General features: G+C 35.1%; 1 protein-coding gene across 2 annotated transcripts in view; it reads left to right on the top strand.

Annotated features, from left to right (window-relative positions):
• The window catches only part of LOC128996360 (facilitated trehalose transporter Tret1-like), a 178,436-nt gene that overhangs the window by 18,747 nt on the left and 144,074 nt on the right, over positions 1-15,615 (top strand). For both annotated transcript variants that reach the window (XM_054421642.1, XM_054421641.1), the window contains exon 2: positions 9,674-9,814. In XM_054421642.1, the coding sequence (XP_054277617.1) occupies positions 9,674-9,814 (141 nt within the window). The remainder of the gene's footprint in view (positions 1-9,673; positions 9,815-15,615) is intronic.

Genomic DNA, 15,615 nt, shown 5'->3' with positions numbered 1-15,615 from the left:
TCAAAGATATGAGTAAAATGATTCTTTCACGATTTGTCGAATATATCGAGTGTATGATGATAGTTTTGAGCCATTGAAAATATGTCCGGCCAAGTGGTATATTTCGGTTCATTATATGTAATATGATAAAAAATAATAAATAACAACAACTATGATTTTCAGAAACATTGTTTACATAAAATGTTTACATTTTAGCCTTAAGTTAAAAATTGTATAAGTCAACACACAATCAATAATTCACTCGTAGTCATTTTTCTGGTAAAACAAAATAGGGTCCATATACGGTTACAAACTTGTAGTTTTCTATGAGATTGACTCAATGCGTTTGGCGAATACTATGTTCGTTCGTGTGTGTGTGTGTTTTGTGTCTGTGTCCTGTGTCGGTTTCAGTGATTTAAAGCGATGTCCAGACGGTACGGACAGTTCTAAGAATACTTGAGTCAGAACCGTAAAATTGGGTGAGACAGCAGACGCGAGACAGAGCCTAGTAGAGACAGATGTTGGAAGGCCGTATGAATGGGACGAGAATGAAGAATTAACAAGACCATAGACAAAGAGAAAGACCATACTAATTATGAATCAGCTGAAAACAATTTTAGGGTTAGTTCCGTCCATTCTATATTAGATGGCGTTCGGTTATTTACTTTTGTTTATTGTTTTTTAAAGTTTGAAACAATTTTACCTTATTGGAACAATCTATCTGTGACCTATTGCTTGTCTTTTGCAATCGAACGGGTAAAACTAAATTTGTAAAAGTGATCTTGAATTAAGAGAGAAAAGTCTAATGGGTATTAGTAAACTCAAACATCTATGATGCGAAACACGTATTAAGGGTTCAGATTGTATAATAGGATGAGAAGTAGTACCAATATTTATAATGTAGAAAATAAACTTACCCGACTACCTTCGGGATTTGTCTTCTTTACGAAACAACATTATTCATGTTTAAGGTTATAATTGGTTCGGTGTATGTAGAGGGCGTTTTGTTATAGGCTTGAATTGGCTTTGAATTCTGAAGTAGACTCATACTCCTGGACCGGCTGTATAAGAATTAAAGCAGTATTTGATAACAACGCTATCTGTCGGTGACTCAGTGGTACTTAATTGTTTTTTTATCACTCCGCAAATGTATTCAACCTTATCATAGAAACTGAATGCCTACTTTACAGTTGGGTTTCTAATTTCAAAAGTTCAACTTAGGAAGATTGATTCCCAGAACTTAGCTTTATTATGCTAGACCAGTTGCTGAAAATCTTGTAAGAAATATGGGTTTAAAAGGAAGGAAGTGTCGATGCCATAATGTCAGTTTAGTGTTTCAGTTTTATTTTTATTTATTTTTATTAAATTGGATGGGAAGTGTGCTTGCAGTATCTAGCTAATATCTATACAGGTCGAGGTTAGACCATGTTGCACCGAATAAGTTAAACCATATTCTATAAATTATCGTTATCTACTGGCCGTCAACACACTACTTTATGTTTCTGGCAATATGACGCATTTGGACAAAGATATATCTTCGCGAACCTACAATTCTCACACAAGTCAAACAATTCATCGATGGATAGATCCATCAACATTGTGTCATGTTTACAAACATTCTCCGAGACTTTGACCTCAGAACTGTCAATATTGTTGTCTGTGTCTGCAAATATAGATATCCCAGATCAAAGGGTTTCTGACGTTTCTGCGAACGGAAAGAATCAGGCAAATCCCTTTTGGTTGGATTGATTCGTGGAATCATCTAAATGATCATTGTTTTACACTATATTATCGCAGAACTGTTTAAGCTCTCGTGTATATGGAGACAGTCACACAGACGTGCATAGCAATGAAGCATGAAACAAAACTATCTATTGCAAAAATATTGCTAGTTTTCTTTAAGCACAATAAAAAAGTAAGGCATGCTGAAAAAGTTACCCTGAAATAAGAGAAAAGCATTTAGTCGACATTTAAAATGTAGCCGAACACGAAATACATATCAGAACAGTTCCTAGATGTTGGAGTAAAAGTCGACTTACGTCTTAAGTCAATGAATTTACTTTGCAACATTGAACAATGAACTGCTGACTCAATAGGAAATACTTATGTTATAACTACTTTACAGCTAACTTCACTATAAAATACATGACTAATATTGGAAACTCAACTACAAAGAGAGAAGACCGACCATAGTTTGCACATAACTGTTATAACTAAACTACGTGTTCATAAACATATGCACGTCTTTAAAATTAAACAATCTGCTAATATTTCACTGTCCCGGAATTATTTGCAACTATTTATAAGTGTAATGAAAAAGTATGAAATTGCTTGTTAAATTACAAATTGCCTTTGCACTCGCAACTCGGCCAAAAAGCAATAAAATGTAAATCCAACGACTTGACGTCAAGTTATGAACCTGTCTTGTGCAAAAGATGCAATGTTTGTCTTTCAACATTGCCTGCTTATTTACAATAATCCATTGTATAACACCAGGTGAACACGGGTGAGACATTGGTGAATTGAATTAGGAATTAGTTAACTTACATTATTAATGTGTAGCAAAATTGACATCCCATACATATTTTGAACTGGCTGTAGTCAGTGTTAACTCAAAGAGGACATAGTTAAGCGTCAAAGTGCATTAACGTTGAAAATATTTTTTCCAGTTTAGCTTAATACTTACTTTACTTTAACACTTTAAATGAAATGGCAATTTGCATACCTTGATAGTTGGTGAGTACATAGTAGATCCTACAGTTTGATAAAAGTGATCCTTTAGCATACTATGGTTAAAAATTTGATTTGCGAGATCTCAAAACAGTATTTTGGTATCAGTATGTGTTTGTCTATATTGAACTGGGTTCGTATACACATCCTAAAACTGACCTTATATAAAAATTGGACTGTCGTCACGGTAGGTAATATAACTAAAGCCAAAACTCATAACTAAATCTGATAAATATCGTAACTGTTTTACGTCTTCTATGAGAGACTTTAATAGAAAGCTAACAAGTAATTCAAAGTTATTGGTTATTGGTGCAAAATTTGTATGATTTAGTACAAAATGTAAAGAAATTCACCAATTTAAACTCGATATCTTACTTATTACAGTTAAAAATCTGGAAACAAGCCAAATATAACGGCTTTTACTTCATTCATTCAGGTTTTTACTTTTTTCAAGTAGGATGATGTACATATTCTGCGTCTTCTATGACATTAGTTCTATTAGTTTAAAATCTAAGGTTGGTTGTAACCAAATGCTCTCGTGTTCGTTAGGTTTAACCTCGGCAGTGCAGTATAACTTGAAGTATTGGCTAGCAATGTAGATCAGACAGGTAACATATTACTCGATATTCAATAAGCCTCTGTATAACGTATCTTCCTTCTCTCCGTGAAAGCCTATCTTTCTACAAGACAGGGGTATCATTCGTCAATCTAATTGCCATCTAAAAAATACTATATATGCATCGTTATCACATTCAATAAATAAAGATAGTCATTATAAACAAATTATTGTCAAAGACATGTAATAAAGATGTTTAACCTTTTACTTGTTTCATAATTTTGTCTTTATGTTACGATCAAATCACTACTTACCATTCAACAGATGTCTTGCTTCTCTATAAATTGTGTTGTGAAATTGTAGTACACGAAGTGTTAAAGCAAGTTAAACTAATTTATATTTTATATAAGTTCTATAAAACAAAAAGGCCTTTCCAAGAAAAATAACTTGTAAAAAAACATGTTATTACAGGGTACGCAAAGTTATTTGGTAAAGACAATACTAGTTGGTACTAAGTATTGAATACGTGACTAGTGCTAAACGTTTTCAGTACGAGAGTAACGGGTTCAATCCCATGCATATTCACAAATGTATGATGCGGTTGTCGATTGCACATGGGCACGATAATGCTCTTTCATGTTAAATGTCTAAGACAAATAGACTCTGACACAAATGATGTAATTAATTTAATACAACTAATTACGATGCGTAGGCCTAATTTATGCAGGTAATAAAAATTAAAATTAACTCCCAAATATTTATATTTTTATGAGCAATTTTCGTGCCTTACACATTTAAAATATATATTTAGTTATAAGAATTTTTTGAATAAATATATTGATTCAGTCACAAATAATAATGCAAGTGTTCAGCAAAAAAGAACAATGAATTCAACATGTAATATCACCGAATTGAGCCCTTCCTATAGAAGCCAAGTGTATAGAATGCGATAGATATGTCCTCGGGGTCCGGATTCAAATCCCGATAATCACTAAATGCTAATCACTAATTAACTATGTTGTCTACATAGAAAAACAAAAAATATAGGACTGGACAGTCAGATCAAAAACATTTCTGGGGAAGAGAACCTTCTCTAATATATATAAAAAGTATGGATGGTTTATTTGAACACTTTCCTAGATCAGCTGAGTCATAGGATGAGGGCCTGGTACCTAAGTAGGTCAAGAATTATAATCGTTTCCGTCCGCAGAAACGTCAGAAACCCTTTAATCTGGGATATCTATATTTGCAGACCGCAGACAACAATATTGACGATTCTAACGTCAAAGTCTCGGAGAATGTTTGTAAACATGACACAATGTTGATGGATCATCAACATCAATGAATTGTCTGGCTTCCCAGAATATGCGATTGCGAATCTGACTTTCCGCCTGAACACATCATGTTGCCAGAATCTTGAAAGTTGTGCGTTGATACAAAGTAGGTTACGACTATTAATTTGTGTAATTATGTAACTATGCCTATTCTCTTCATAGGCGATGACGACACGATTGTACTAAAACAAATTGTCTTGGCAGCCTAGGATTACTAGGGTTAGTATAGTGCTTGCCTCCAAGTCTGAAGGTAGTTGGTTCGGTTTGATCGATACTGGATCCAGTTGTCATTCGTCAATCTGCTATCAATTAATCAAAATTCATGTTTATGGCTCCTGGACTATCTTAAATACAAAAACAGGGTTACCGGTACGTTCCTCTGTCAAAAAGCCCAACTATTATTAGGTTGAATAGCTTGTAGACAGAAGATGGGCTACGAACTATAGAACTATAGATTAAATATGCTAGATTTATGTAGCGATAAGTCGATGTAACAGAACCAGGTATGGACCATCCCTTAAAAAAAATAACTTTAAAAAGCATAGATATACATAGATAAAAAAATTCCAAGATGGTTTTTCATTGTTCCACAATGTCATAAGAGTTGTACTTATCTCTTTCAGAGGGAACCTTTCTCAATATTTGAGAACTATCTCCACCAAATATACAATTTCTATAACATCTTAATTCACTCGTCACGTAAATGTTGAGACAGAATTGTTCATAACGATGTTTACTCTCAAACCGAGCCACACGAGGCACAGATTACGTTCTCCCTTGAATCATGCTGATTCTCAAGTAGTTGGTTAAATTTGCAGATTGCTGTGATTTCGCCTTTTGTGGCAGAAGTAGCTATTCACAGGCTGAGGGTTGGTTTTGATGGTTGTTGCTTTCTATACAACGTTATACGTATAATATATAGGGTGTCCCACGAAGGGGTTTAAATGTTTGATTTTATATTACGTACCTATTCATGCACCGAACTTTTTTAAACTTAACACAGTTTACAAAGTAGGTTCTAAAAATATTCTGAAAAAATTTCAACTCCCTAACCTTAGTATAAACAAAATGGCGGCATATTGAAAACAATAATTTAAAAACATTAAAAAGGTATTTTTGGTTTTATAAAACATTATTATCAGTGTGTTGTTGTGGATGGGTTACGGTTTGAATAATTTTGGACATTAAAGTTTTCCATTAGGCTATGTCCTAGTTTTTTTTTATTTAAAAGTCATATTGCCCTGGAAAATAACAATAAAAATATTTTATAAAACCAAAAATACCTTATTTAATGTTTTTAAAGTATTGTTTTTCAATATGCCGCCATTTTGTTTCTACTAATGTTAGGGAGCTTAAATTTTTCCAGAATATTTTTAGAACCTACTTTGTAAATTGTGCAAAGTTTAAAAAAGTTTGGTGCATAAATGGGCACGTAATATAAAATCAAACGTTTAAACCTCTTTGTGGGACACCCGGTATATACGTTTACTATATACCCAAAATCGGTACAGTCTGTAAGTTTCTTCATTATATAATATCATTACGTTTTATTTTACAATATTTTGTAAAAAAAATGGGATACAATTCTGGCGATTGTTTGGTAGGATACAAATGTACTCTAACGACATTCTTGGGATTTTATAGATTACTAGCTGACCCGGCGAACTTCGTATCGCCTAAGTTATAGGTTTCCCCTAAGACAGACCGTTGGAAAGAAAGTACCGTTACGTTTAATTTTCAAGATGATCTCGTTCGCATCGCTCAATCTCGTCCTGGTTGAAGTTCGTTCACTACGCTCACTCACCTTTGGTTTGGAGCTCGTTCGCTACGCTCACTCACCTTTAGGTTGGAGCTCGTTCGCTGCGCTCACTTGCCTTCAGGTTAGCTCGTTCGCTACGCTCACTCGCCTCCAGGTTGAAGTTCGTTCGCTACGCTCACTCACCTTTTGGTTGCAAATTAGCTGTTGTCATAAATGTAAAAGAAATAATAGTGCTGCACCCTGTTGGTAATCCTTGTAACTTTAATTCTATTGAACATCATAGAACAGAACCAACTTGTTTAATTGAAACAGCTGTTAAGATTCATTAATTCCATTTCTCATAAGGTTAACATGGGAAACTCCAGAGCCACTGGGGCGGAGCCCTTTTAAGAATTTTGAAACGGGAAATAGTTTACGTCCGATTCGCATACCTACAGAATTTACACACCAAATTTCATAACGATCGGTGAAGTCGTTCCGGAGGAGTTTGCAGACAAACACTGTGACACGAGAATTTTATATATTAGATAAGCAAATAAAAATTAATACTTCAGATGGCTTTTTAGTGGGGGAGACCTCCTCGAGTCTTCGCATTAGACTCTTACCTTTATTTGTGTTTTGCGGATCCTACTGTTTCTGGTAGACTCCGAACCACCGGGTAAAGGCGTGATGACGTAGCAGAAGTCATTCTTGATTGGCGTTATTTGAACCCGCACCTCCAGACCTACCTCTACGGTTCCTACCTATAGACGCGATTCCGTCTCCCGAACGCCGCGTCTCCTCAGCGCCAAGGCTATTCGGCATAATCTGACAGTTTTGACAGCCGAATTGGAATTCACAAAAGCAACGAACTGCGGTAAAGGCGGGTGCCCAATTGATCATTGAGACAGTCTGCACTGGAATGACGTTAATTTTACCTACATTTCATTGCAGACATGATACGAACCAAATTCTAAATTAAAATTTAATGACTATTTTTTTATTCAGCTTACCGACTCTCTGACATGCTCGCTCTTAATCTTGAATGATTATAACCTAACCTAACCTAACCTAACTTAACCTAACCTAACCTTTACTGCTTCACAGATTAAACTCATTGATACCATTTTAAAATAGAAGGTATTAACCCTCGTCACTTCTGCATCACTGAGCAGACCCTTTGGTAATGTATGGCCTCGGCGCTGGGGATACTCATTTGCCCTCGGTGCTCGGGAGACTCGGCGCTCGGGAGACGCAACGCCTAGACGCCGACTCTTGGTGGAAAAAAACTGTATCTATATCGTACCAAAAAGAATAAACTATGTTCGTTTCTTCCCTGTCACCATCCTTAAAAAATAATAAAAGGAATAGCTCATCATAAAATGTAGCAAACAACAAATAAATCCAACTTCCATTCATGTAACGTACTCCCTCTTTACTCGCCTATGCGAGATTGTGTGGCAATTATAAATAACCAAACACATCCTCACTAACAGCTAAATGAAGCGTGGTAATTCCCCTAACACGTTTCAAAATAACCAACTCATCAAGACCGTTAAACCAAGCAATCCAATATCACCGAGAATCTGGCTTGAAAAATTGCATTCGCTTCGTCCTAATAGAATCCATTATCTACTAATTGAGGCATCAATGTAATTATAATGGTAGCGATTTGAAACTCAACGCTTCCTTTGGGGAAAGAAATAGTGATTGGTAAATAAGTTTTTTTTAGTTTATATTCCTGCATACCTTAATGGCGTGGTTATATACACAATAAATTTAAACTGTAAATGTACGTTTTAGTTACCGGTACAGAATATTTCGAATTAGTGACAAATATTTCGTATTTATATCTGAACTCACTTTTGTTGTATTTATTATGAGAGTATTGGTACGGAATGAAAGGCAAATTTTTATTTGAACTCTAGTACGACACAGGACGCGTTTTTACGGATTTTACTGTACAAACTCATGCAGTTGAAGAAGGCCCGAGTTTTTAAAGAAACTATTTTAGTGTCTAATTCAAACTATAATTTGTGATAATGTTTGGTAAAATCTGTAGTAATCTTTTAAGGCCATAAAAAAAATCTTGGTATTTGGCACATAAAAACGATGTTCAAAGTAAGTAGATTTGCCGAAAGGATTTGGTATGAAAATGAATTACCTAAGGTCTCTGCCCTTGCTCTGCCCCATAGGCCGATATCCGATAAATTGTAAGGGCTTCACCTTACATGCTTTCAAAGTTTACACGCCTTTTAATTAATTAAATGAGAACAGATGAACAGATGGTTGATGAATTTAGTGGTTTACCCAGCTGTAGGAAGATGTTTTTGTTGTGTGTGTATTTACATTGTGGAAATGTGTGAGTTGTGTAAGAGGGTTATGTTTCACAAAAGGAAGGTAGTAAAGGTTCTGAAGAATTTTGCTTATCGTTTTCTACGAAATGTTAACGAGCTACAGGTAAATAGATAGGCTTGAGTATAATTGAAGAATTAGAGTAAACTATCATTGTCTTATGAAACATCAATATCCAGTAGGCCTAATGTATTGAATTGCTACACTCACGCAAGATCTACACCGTACTACGTTGCCTATTTCATCTTACCTGAATTTAAAGAAAAGAATTTCGTTGCACCTAGTTAATAGTAAATATTTCATACACCAAGTCTATTATGGGTCTAAAGAACCACGTTATTATCGTTCGCGTCCTCTTACCGTTGCGAAGCAGCTCGTATTATTTATATGTTGTAATAGCATACTGTTCTTGAATTATATTACCGTGGGGTAATTATAAGTTCTGAACGTTGTCCTTAATAGTTTTATTTTGATTTCAGCCATAATAATTGAATGCTCGAGAATTTTGAATTGTGAACTCGGTATGGTAATTTTGGGGCTACTAGACTGTAGCTTTAGGCCTGTAACTGTGGGGCTAAGCTTTCTGTCTGTTGAGTATTCAGATCACCGAGTATGACAGAAGCGGCTATGTCGCGGCTGTGGGGGTGATGGGAACTGTGGGGCCACCAGACTCTCTAGCTCCAGAACTTTAACTGTGGGGCTAAGCTTACCGTCTGTTGTGTTTTCAAATCACCGAGTATGACAGAAGGGGATATGTCGTGGCTGTGGGGGTGATGGGGGCTCAAGGGCCAACGGACCTTCTAGCTCCAGACCTGTAACTGAGGGGCTAAGCTTACCATCTGTTGTGTTTTCAGATCGCCAAGTATGACAGAAGGGGCTATGTTGCGTCTGTGGGGGCGATGGGAACTGTGGGGGCCACCAGACTTTCTAGCTCCAGACCTGTAACTGAGGGGCTAAGCTTACCGTCTGTTGTGTTTTCAGATCGCCGAGTATGACAGAAGGGGCTATGTCGCGGCTGTGGGGGCGATGGGGACTGTGGGGGCCACTAGACTCTCTAGCTCCAGACCTGTAACTGTGGGGCTTCACGAGACCAACAACTACGACCACAGCACGGCATACAAGGTATTTACATTTGTATTTAATATACATTGTATACTCAAGTTCTTTTGATGAGAATGATATACAGTATATTTATTGAGGGGGTAAGTAACAACATTTTTCAATAGAGGACGTGCATTGTTATTACACTGGGGGTAGGGAATTCGTACGACACTAGATCTCATAAAAACATTTATTATTACCTATATTCAATTACATAGACGCAAATACAAGGCCGTGGCGACGGAAATATCGTGTCCGCTGCAGCAATATTTCATGGAGCGTCTGAGCAAAGTACACGTTTGTTGTTGTTATTATTACTATCCAAGAGGGTACTTTACAAATTTAAACCCTGAATTAACCGGAATTTACATCCATGCAACAGAGGAGAGGAGGCTATACAGTAATCAGAAGAACACGCTGTACTAGGCATTTTAAAAGTTCAGATCCGTATTTAAATGAATTCTAACCAAGGACTGAGTTTGTAATGGAATGGGCCAAGTTGTAGACCCAAGTGTAGCAATCTCTGGAAGAGAGGGTTGCGGCTTTACAAAGCCTCACAATGCGCCGCCGCTGCCCTTTTGTAAATCGAGGATTAAATTCTACTTTCCCATTTCCTGGATTGGATTACTTCTTACTTTTAAAGTGCATTCTCAATGGGTCTTTCGTTTTGCGGTTTCCGCCACTCCAATAGATTTGTGCGTGTTTTTGTTGTCGTTTTACATAATTTGTAGAAGAGTGTCAAATATCGAATGTCCTACTAAGATTTTAAAAGCTTTTCTTAATTTCCTTTTATTATGACTTCTTAAATTATTGTTTGAGATAAATCTTTCACAATCACATGTCTAAGCGTTACTGACACAATATATTCTCCTTTGTTGTTGAAAGAGGGTACGCACTTTCTTAAAATGATTAATCCTGAATGACCATCCTTTGAGTTGAACCACTTCCACCGGAAGAGTAGTAGGTGGCCTAGACAGGAAGTTGACATCAGCTGATATTGATTTGTCACTGATGCCACCTGGTTTGAATCCTCACTTTGATAAGCATCTTCCTAGATTTCTATCAATTTTGTTTCTGCATTCAGTCTCTATACTGTCAAAAGAGCCAGCTCAAAGAGGTTTGAAAGGTTGCTTCTGAGATGAAACATTTTTAAAAATTTTGTAATTTCCTATAAATTCTTACATAAAATATCGCCAGTTCAATCCTGAAAAGATCTGTGGTAGTCGTGTTATGGAAACTGTACTCAGCTAAGTAAATGGTCCTAGCTAGATACACGGACACAGTTTATCGTAACAATCGACAAAAAGTATTGATTGTTTCAGAAACGAACCGGCGACCTAACTAACTAGAGGAGAGCTATAACCACTCAACTACCCAGCCATTTATACATTCATGCTTTTATCATGTAGCTAGCTTTTAATCAAGCACCCAGATGCAAATAATAAAAAAAAATGAAAGTAGGCCAGTAGGTTAGTGAGCAGTAGGCCCAGTAGAGTATTGATCAGGGACCAGGGACGGACTCAACCTGCAATTATATCCGTAAACCGTCCTGTAGCAGTGATTTGGTGTTTGTCTCCCTCACTGGAGCGTTACTCAGACTGTCACAGTTCTGAATTACTTTAGGAATAGTGTAGTTTTCTCTATAAATTGTTTATTTCTGTCGTCTTAAGTGCCATGAATAGAGATCGTTTTAAATAATTACCTAAATTTAAAGCAATTTTGTTATCTTAATTTTTTCAGTATAAAAAACTCTGTTTGTCATACACTATATATGATCGCTGAAAAATCATGGTTTCTTCAATAAGTTGAAATTCCTCCCTAAAAATGAAACTAAACAAAAAAAACAGACTACCTTGGAAAGCTAAATATTTTTTCCTTCTTCGGTCGTTTCGAAGTTAAGGTAGCCCTATCCTTGGTTTAAAAACTCGAATAAGTCTAGGATATATACTGTGCATTAATAATTGTATAATAGGCTACTGTACTTGGAGTGTTTTTTCTTTTGTATGATTTTTCAAACTCAAAGTAGGTCGTAAAATTTATAATAAGGTATATTGTGCGATTGGCAGTCAATTAAAACTAAATCTGGAAGAAAAGAAGACAAAATGTTAGTCCGATTAAAATTGAACTTTTACCATTGACCCTAAAACCACTAAAACTACCTGTGTCCAATCACTCTTAAATAAGGAAAATTACATTTTGCTACGTTTTATTAGACTAATGAACTCATTTTGACCAAGTAAACAATAATTTATGATTGTCATAGTTGAGAAATTTGGAAAATGCAATTAATGATTCGACTACTTCAAGTGTAGCAGTTCAAATAAAAATAATTAAATTATTATAGACTAAGACTATAAGACTGCATTCATGGGAATGCAGGTTGCAATAAATTTTAAGCCGATTTTAAATAGTGAACAGGGAGAATCCAATTTGTGATGAAATGGCGTGGAACGCTGCGTTATTTTCATCGCTGAATATTTATTTATTTAAATAAGCCCGTATTGCATTGCTGAGATATTTTCTTACATTTTCTGAAGTATTTTTCATAGCCAATTATTTTTTATATAATGTAACAGTTCATTTAAATTTTCAATAAACGACAACTTTGTATTGTACTTTTGTATTAATACATTTAAATTCATGATGAGACAGGTAGGTATTATATTTTGAATTGTTAAGTACTCTTTAACAGCCATTAGAAAATTTGAAAATATCATTTGAAAACTTTAGGATAATTGTAATTAACCTAAAGTCTATAATGTAATGTAAGCTGAAAGCAATTTCGATGAAGTTCCATGTTTATTAATTTGAACAAGGTAGTTCAGTCAATCCTGGGGAGTCAAAGAATAAACCCCCTTTGTTCCAAACACTAAAACGTTTAACACATATTAATTCATTACAAGTTTTCTGGATACACATAAACAAATGTAATATTCAAATTTTGAAAAAAAAAAAATATTATTGAAGGGTATTTAGGATCATGCCAAAGGAAAGGCTTCATATTGCAAACCATCACATCTGTCCCCATCGACCATTATAGTATGACAAACTAAAGTAGAAAATAGAACTTCAATAGTGGCACACTTACTCCATCAGAAGCTCGTCCAACCGTGTTCTCTTTGAGCAAGGAGCTGACTTATTGGTTAATATACTGTAGATGGGTTGTCCATTTCAGTAATTTACTTTATTTGATGGTAAAAGCAAAAGTAAAATCGTAAGTAATAATACTAAGAGTACGTTGTGCCACTAAATAAATTTTTACTTGTTTTCACACACGTTTGAATACTTTATATATGTACGAGATCATAAACTCGAGTTTTAGCTTTATTAAAGCTTTTGAATAATCTTTAAAATATTATAGTTTATTATTATAGAAGAAAAGTACTGGGTGTCAGAAAAACAGGGTTGGTGGTAACTCTATTCTGTAAGTGCATTTGGGGTTCAGGAAACTGGTATAGATATACAGTTTTGCCATAGATTAAAGGAGGAGAGTGTCTATTTTCAAATCTATGATTTGACTTATTATATGATAAACCTAGTATGAAATAATCCATGATAACGGTAAGCTAGAATACTAAACTTGAATTGTATGAAGAAACCTGAGTAGGCTAAATATAAAATGTATCAGGATTGCAGGCTGTACGAGAAGAATTTATCTGGTATAATAGTACATAATATCAGGGTATTAGGTTTTAAACAGTATAAAAAGGGTATCAGGAGAGTAGGAATTGAATACCGGGATAAGCAAAAGCATAGGTCTAAAAGTAACATATTATAGAAAATACTAAATACTTGATTTCAGACAAAGGTTTTAAACAAATATATGCTAGGTACCAGGTATCAGAAGGAATGGGTATGCATAGGAATAAAGCCAATATGCTAAGTGCTGAACTAAAGTTTTGTTTTTAACACGAATGCTGTACGTGTAACCATTTCATACAGCAAATATAAAGAACTGCATCATTCTTGTTCGCGTCCTGTTCCCAATTCGAAACACGGGCGTAGCAGCTAGTACGTAAATATTAGGGGAAAAGGGTTGAACAGTACATACTACATTAGGTCCTATCAGGAGGCTAGATTTTGAATATCGCAATAAGTAATATCACGGTTACTGTATATTCAGTACATTCATACATCGGGTATTAGGAGAGTAGGATTTGAATATCAGAATTTTTAAGTTTTATAGTATAGGTTTTATACGTAATGCATCCGGTGGATTCATACATAAGGTATCAGGAAAGAAGAATTTCAATATCTGAGTAGGCGAAAGCATAGGTATCACACACAATGTATAGAGAAGATCCATACGGTACTAGGAGAGCAGAGTTTGAACATCAGGGTAAAGACAAATATAGGTACATACATCAGGTATCAGGGTAACAGTGGGTCAGTGAAGGTACGCTGCTGATATTGATTCTCTTGCTGCAGCAGCTCCAAACTCCGCACCGATTACTTTTACCCATCTGGAGTCCTCTCAAATAATGAAGAACTCGTATCACGTAATTTTTTAAACATTAAAAGTTTAAAAATTTAAATTTTATTAAGATGTAAAATAATGTGCATATTTTTTAGATATAAAATGATTACACGATCACAAAGATTCTCCCGGTCATTTTAGTTTGGATTTCAAAATTGTTAAAATTAAAAAAACTCGATTAAATTTTGAATGTTTTCGTCACATATTATTTGCCAAATGTTACCGATTAAAAGTCGGAAGGGATTTTTAAATTCGAACTTATAGACTACATTATTCATTAATCTTAAGGATGGTTTTCCTCGGTCTATTTTCATATTCAAGTATTTAAGCTGGATACAATCTATTTGCAACCCGTCCCAAAGCTAAGGAATTCTGGCAACTTCAGCTCACTCAAACGTTATCAACCGGAAACACGCATAAACCCCCCTTTAAATTATACAATTAATAGGATGAGACGTCTACACGCACTTGAAAACGTCAAAAGCTACGATTAGAAATGAGATTTATATAAATTAAAAGATGAGTTTCTTCTCCTCAAGTATCTGAAGTATTCCAACTTCGAAGAATTTCAACTGAATTAAGTTATGACTTAAAAGATCCGAAGCTCTGTTAATTTAACTGCTGGTTGTTCATCAAAGAAAAGTTATCACTTTAAGTTTTGTTTCAAAACCTAAACGAAAACAGAGGTGTAAGTCGGTATGTGTTGGACGGTAGAAAGAAGCAATATTTTGCACCTGCAAGGAATGTGTCACCGTCTTGTTGGAGAATTTAAATTAACGCGTTTACAAAACACTGCCCATTTGATGAGCCTAGGTAGTTTATTAAGCTATAAAAGTGTTTAAAATATTTTGTGATATATATGCTGTATACTGATATTTGACGTATTCAATTTTTAAATACGAGTAATTAAACTAAGGTATAAATTTCCGTTTCCCTTGTGTGTGACGTGTATTTGCCTACCTATCTACTCATAACGAGTCTAGTGGTTAGAACGCGGGCTTTCTGGTCCGAAGTCTTAAGTTCAAATACCGATAATCAACAATTGTTTTTAGCTATATAATAAATATGTAAGACTGTGCAAGACTAGTTCTGAACTAGTCTAATATGGTTGGGTTACCTACAGTATTTTGAAAACAAAACGGAAAGTTATTTTAGGCTGAGAGGGATGTCACTGTATTAAAGAATTCTCTAAACCCTAAACTAAAATGTACACGGTTATTTTTTATGAACGATAGAATATATGGAATTGTTGGTTTACTCTTGAACAATTATGAGGATTTGTTTACAAAAAAGCCGCTTCGTGCAAACTTAAATGTTTTGACCAGTTTGGTTTGTGAGAAAATTA

This window comes from Macrosteles quadrilineatus, unplaced genomic scaffold (assembly GCF_028750875.1).
Source record: "Macrosteles quadrilineatus isolate MER2022 unplaced genomic scaffold, UCM_ALF_1.0 Scaffold_6__1_contigs__length_79288215, whole genome shotgun sequence".
In the NCBI taxonomy this organism is placed as follows: Eukaryota; Metazoa; Arthropoda; class Insecta; order Hemiptera; family Cicadellidae; genus Macrosteles; species Macrosteles quadrilineatus.
The sequence above is the reverse complement of the archived record's forward strand: the minus strand, read 5'-3'. Positions and strand labels throughout refer to the sequence as shown.